We start from the raw sequence: 6,279 nt of genomic DNA on the forward strand, positions 1-6,279 counted from the left end.
GCGCCACGCCAGCCCGGCGGCGCGCAAGTTCCCGTCGACGAGCCTCCACGATGACCTCGTCGAAGTTCTTCCCCACCCAGAATTCGCGCCGGCCCGTGCGCGTTGCAGCCGGCCGTCGTGACGCTACCGCTGCTCGACCGCGCAGCCGCCGCCGTTAATGTGCCAGCCCGACGGGAGTGGCAAGCACGGCATCTGTCATCTACATTTTCTGGACCGCATCATGATCGGATTGACGGAAATTTTCAGAAAATGAAAGCAAACGGGAGCGGCAAACTGAAGTGGGGACATTTTCGGATTCAGATAGGGAAATCTGATGCGTCCTCCATCGCCAAGTCCAGCCAGCGTCTTTAAATATCAGCACAGAGCACCTTCGCGTCCCACAACACCTTCCTGATCCCGCAGACAAACCTCTCCCAAATCCCAATCCCCCGCCCACCCTCGATCGACATCAAACCCTAGCAGCAGATCGGGCAGCCACCGGCCGGGATGGAGGGGCTCGACGTCGACGACGTCTTCCACCACTACCGGCTGAGCCCTACGGAAGTGGAGGCCGTCACCTACTACCTGCCACGCCTCCTCTCCGGCGAGACGCTGCATGCCGTCGACAAGCTCATCCACCGCATCGAGAATACCGGCTGCGAGCCCAAGGATCTGGCCGCCCGATACGCGCCCGTGCCGCAGGCCATGAGCAGCGGCGACCGGTTCTTCTTCATCACGTGCAAGAGCAAGAACGGGAGCAAGCTCCAGAGCGTGCGCAGCGCCGGCGGCGGCACCTGGAGCATCCAGAAAACCTCGGAGATTAGCCACGCGGGAGTCAAGGTCGGCGAGGTCAAGAACCTGTCCTTCAAGAAGAAGGGCAAGTCGACAGGCTGGGTCATGGAGGAATACCGGTGCCTGCTGCCGGAGGCCACCGTCTCCGACGGGGTGAAGGTGTTCAGCAAGATGCACTTGGCTCAGCATGCTCCTGACGCGGCCCGCCAGGAATCGGAGGCGTACAAGCTTCAGCAACAGCAACCAGAGGCCGTGACCTCGAGCACGCACGTGCAGAAGAGGCCAGCGACCGCTGCCGCCGTCGATCCTCAACCGGCGCGCCCCAAGAAGAGGACGTGCGTTGCCGTCCCCGTCCCGGCACCTGGAGCATCGGCCACACCGTCGTTCTTGATGTATGATGAGGCAGCCAGAGCAATGCATGGCCCGCTGCCTCACACCAACTTCCCTGTTCAGTATGCACAAGCATCATGCGAGTCCACTACAACATCCAGCCGCTCCGACGTTGCTCAAGCTCCTGAGATTTCCTCCCAGCCAGATGTGATGGAGTCCACCCAATCAGAAGAGGCTGGCTCGAGCATTGCAAGGAGCACATCTGAAGAGGATGTGTTTGAGCCATTGGGGCCTATTTCGGATTTGCCGGATTGGGAGGAAGATGGTTTTGATCTTGAAGAACTAATGAGAATGATGGAAGACGACCCAATTGAAGTTGAGCCGGTCACTGGAGCCAACACTGGCGTGGAGATGGGCCAACAGGAACCTCTGTACCTGGATGCCTTGGACCAAGGCGTGCTGGAGGGCATGCTGCAGTCTGATGACCCTTACCCAATGTGGAGATCAGAGGATCAGGCCATGCACAACCCTGCCTTCCATGATGACAAGGAGAAGAGGTACAATGCCGCGTCGGATCTTGACGCTCCATCGCTTCAGGGACAGGACCACTTGTTCAAACCGCGGCCGTGCTCCTTCGATCCATTTGAAGCAGCATGGAAGGCCGAAGAGGCGCTCGAGAAGGAGAAGAGGTGCAATGCCGCGACCAATCTTCACGCTGGAGGGCACAGCAACTTCTTCTCGCCTGCAAGTGTCTACTAAGTCCGATGTTGAAATTGTTTTCAAAGTGTATGAGAGGATACTCACTGGCTGATGTATTAGTTCGTCCATGTACGATCGCCACGGATGCACCTCTGAGCAATTTGCTCCACTTGTTCATGCAAGCTACTAAAACTGTTGTTGTTCTTCTTGCTCCTGTGATAGATTTCTGAACCTTGCATTCGCTCCTGCACTAGTACTTCTTCTGCTCTGTTTCCTGTGATGGACCATGTTAAAACTGCTCTATCTTTTTGTATTAGTTTCAGATAAGCAAGCATGATGCAGTTATGATCTGGGCAACCGCAGATAAGTAGTAGGACTAACTATGTTTGTAAATCAAAACTGTTTCGCTGCTCTTGATAATCTGTAGAACAACTACAAGTTCATAAGTTGCAGAGCAGATTCAAGTTGTGGCAAAAATAAATTTGTTCTCCCTATTTTTTTGCAACTACTAAAACTGTTGTTGTTCCTACTCCTTTATAGATGATGACCCCCTGCGTTCCCAATTTTGCATGCTGCAGCTCATATATATTTCTTAGTTAGTACAACTTGTCGATTTTGATTCATGGTCAACTATTAAGCTTTGGTTCAGTTCTTTCGCTCACATTTGGTTCTATATAAATCAACTCTGAAGTCACGTTTTGAGTGAGGTTTTCTCTCTACTATCGTTTCGGCAAACTTAGGCAAGTACTCCGACGTGTCTCAACTCTCACTGCAGTATGCTCTAGCAGTTCAAAACATTTTCACTTAAGACTTAAAAGAATACCCTGCGGCCATGGTTTCACCTGTTTTACGTGTGCAAGGAGGTACTCCCTCCGTTCCGAATTACTCGTCGCAGAAATGGATGTATCTAGATGTATTTTAGTTCTAGATACATCCATTTCTACGACGAGTAATTTGGAACGGAGGGAGTATATTTCTACTTCGGAGTCTTTTTTTTAACTGAAACTTTCCACTCCGGACTCAGGAGGTCCAACTAGTGCAGCTTCGATTAAGTTTTACAAGTCTGGTTAACTTCTGGGGTGTGCTTTTGAGAATAGATGTACGATCCGGGGTTCATAAGTTGTTAAACCTGAACTTGCAAATCTTGTTTAACTGTCAAACATAACCTTGAGGAGCTCTCTCTGAACATTTCACACTTATTTGGTTGGAGAAAGCTTATTTCAGATTAGTTTGACTAACACCTCGACAGATTTTTTGAATGGAATAATTGGAAATGGGATGTCACTGAAGAATTGGTTATCATCGCTGCAGGATTGTGCAGAGTGACAACAAGACCTATCTAGTCTCTCCATGGATGTAGCCAAAGGAGGTCTCTCTATCAAGAGGTCAGGAAAGGAGGAAAAGGTAGCTTCTGTCACCGTGGTACCTCCGCAACCCACCATCGTAATGACAGTAATATCCTTCTCGTCCATAAGGGCAAATGTTATGTGGTCGACTTCACATAACATCGAGAAGAACATTAGCATAAACATGCAGGGCTCATTTGTTTTGGGAGATTGGATGATTTGCCCTGTTTTACTTTATGATTAGATGATTTGCCCCGTTTTACTTTGTAGTAGATTATCACTTCCGCTTCGGTACAACCCCCCTGAACACATTGATGGTTGAGATTAAACCGCCCCCTTTTATAGTTTGCATGTTTGGCCGGTTTCAAGAAAAACGATTCAAAAAATAGTTCAAAGTGCATGATGGTCATAACTGTTGAGAAACGTAGCATGCAATTTCAAAAAAAATCCTACACACGCAAAATCTATCTAGGAGATGCATAGCAATGAGAGGGGGAGAGTGTGTACGTACTCTCGTAGACCGAAAGCGGAAGCGTTTGACAACGAGATTGATGTAGTCGAACTTCTTCTCGTTCCGACCAATCAAGCACCGAACGTACGGCACCTCCGAGTTCTGCACACGTTCAGCTCGATGACGTCCCTCGAACTCTTGATCCAGCAAAGTGTCGAGGGAGAGTTTCGTCAGCACGACGGCGTGGTGACGGTGATGGTGAAGTGATCCGCGCAGGGCTTCGCCTAAGCACTACGAAGATATGACCAGAGGCGTAAACTGTGGAGGGGGCGCCGCACACAGCTAGCATTTGTTGGTGTGTGTTCTAGCGGTGCCCCCCTTCATATATATAGGTTGGAGGGGAGGAGAGGCAGCCAAGGGGCCGCCCCAAGTAGGAGGAATCCTACTTGGGCGCCTCCCAATTCGGCCTCCCCCCTTTCCTTATCCACCGGAGGGGGAAGGAAGGAGGAGGGAGGAGGAAGGAAGGGGAGGCCGAATCCCTCCCCTTCCTTTCTCCTGCTCCTCTTTCCTTCCCCTCCTATTCGGCCTACATGGGGCGCACCAGCCCCTTAGGGGCTGGTATGTCCCCTACTTGGCCAATTAGGCCCATGTAGTTGCCGGGGGGGGGGGGGGGGATGCCCGAAACCCCTTCCGGTGACCCGATATGTACCCGGTACCCCCATAACACTTCCGGTGTCCGAATATCATCGTCCTATATATGAATATTTACCTCTGACCATTTCGAGGCTCCTCGTCATGTCTGTGATCTCATCCGGGACTCCAAACAACATTCGGTCACCATATCACATAACTCATATAATACAAAATCGTCATCCAACGTTAAGCGTCCGGACCATGCGGGTTCGAGAACTATGTAGGCATGACCGAGACACCTCTCCGGTCAATAACAAACAGCGGAACCTGGATGCTCATATTGGTTCCCGCGTATTCTACGAAGATCTTTATCGGTCGTACCGTAATGACAACATACGTCATTCCCTTTGTCATCGGTATGTTACTTGCCCGAGATTCGATCGTCGGTATCTTCCTACCTAGTTCAATCTCGTTACCGGCAAGTCTCTTTACTCGTTCCGTAATACATCATCCCGCAACTAACTCATTAGTCACATTGCTTGCAAGGCTTATCATGACGTGCATTACCGAGAGGGCCCAGAGATACCTCTCCGATACTCAGATTGAAAAATCCTAATCTCGATCTATGCCAGCCCAACAAACACCTTCGGAGATACCTGTAGAGTATCTTTATAATCACCCAGCTACGTTGTGACGTTTGATAGCACACAAGGTATTCCTCCGGTATCCGGGAGTTGCATAATCTCATATTCAAAGGAATATGTATATGACATGAAGAAAGCAATAGCAATAAAACTTAACGATCATTATGCTAAGCTAACAGATGGGTCTTGTCCATCACATCATTCTCCTAATGATGTGATCCCGTTCATCAAATGACAACACATGTATATGGTTAGGAAACTTAACCATCTTTGATTAACGAGCTAGTCTAGTAGAGGCTTACTAGGGACACTGTGTTTTGTCTATGTATCCACACATGTATCAAGTTTCCGGTTAATACAATTCTAGCATGAATAATAAACATTTATCATGATACAAGGAAATATAAGTAACAACTTTATTATTGCCTCTAGGGCATATTTCCTTCAGTCTACCACTTGCACTAGAGTCAATAATCTAGATTACATTATAATGATTCTAACACCCATGGAGTATTGGTGCTCACCATGTTTTGCTCGTGGAAGAGGCTTAGTCAATGGGTCTGCCACATTCAGATCCGTATGTATTTTGCAAATCTCTATGTCTCCCTCCTTGACTTGATCACGGATGGAGTTGAAGCATCTGTTGATGTGTTTGGTTCTTTTGTGAAATCTGGATTCCTTCGCCAAGGCATTCGCTCCAGTATTGTCACAAAATATTTTCATTGGACCCGATGCACTAGGTATTACACCTAGATCGGATATGAACTCCTTCATCTAGACTCCTTCATTCGCAGCTTCCGAAGCAGCTATGTACTCCGCTTCACACATAGATCCCGCCACAACGCTTTGCTTGGAACTGCAATAACTGACTGCTCCACCATTCAATATGAATACGTATCCGGTTTGTGACTAAGAGTCATCCGGATCAGTGTCAAAGCTAGCATCGACGTAACCATTTACGACGAGCTCTTTGTCACCTCCATAAACGAGAAACATATCCTTAGTCCTTTTCAGGTATTTCAGGATGTTCTTGACCGTTGTCCAGCGATCCACTCCTGGATTACTTTGGTACCTCCCTGCTAGACTTATAGCAAGGCACGCATCAGGTCTGGCACACATCATAGCATACATGATAGAACCTATGGCTGAGGCACAGGGAATGACTTTCATTTTATCTCTATCTTCTGCAGTGGTCGGACATTGAGTCTGACTCAACTTCACACCTTGTAACACAGGAAAGAACCCTTTCTTTGACTGGTCCATTTTGAACTTCTTCAAAACTTTATCAAGGTATGTGCTTTGTGAAAGTCCAATTAAGCGTCTTGATCTATCTCTATAGATCTTGATGCCCAATATATAAGCAGCTTCACCGAGGTCTTTCATTGAAAAACTTTTATTCAAGTAT

The 6,279-nt window shown here is 48.4% G+C and overlaps 1 protein-coding gene across 1 annotated transcript; it reads left to right on the plus strand.

Moving 5' to 3' along the window:
- Positions 1 to 406: 406 nt before the first annotated feature.
- On the plus strand, positions 407 to 1,860 carry LOC141025341 (uncharacterized). Its single transcript, XM_073500645.1, has one exon. The coding sequence runs from the start codon at positions 487 to 489 to the stop codon at positions 1,858 to 1,860; it is 1,374 nt and encodes a 457-aa protein (XP_073356746.1). The 5' UTR covers positions 407 to 486.
- Positions 1,861 to 6,279: the final 4,419 nt, after the last annotated feature.

Source organism: Aegilops tauschii, chromosome 6, assembly GCF_002575655.3.
Source record: "Aegilops tauschii subsp. strangulata cultivar AL8/78 chromosome 6, Aet v6.0, whole genome shotgun sequence".
In the NCBI taxonomy this organism is placed as follows: domain Eukaryota; kingdom Viridiplantae; phylum Streptophyta; class Magnoliopsida; order Poales; family Poaceae; genus Aegilops; species Aegilops tauschii.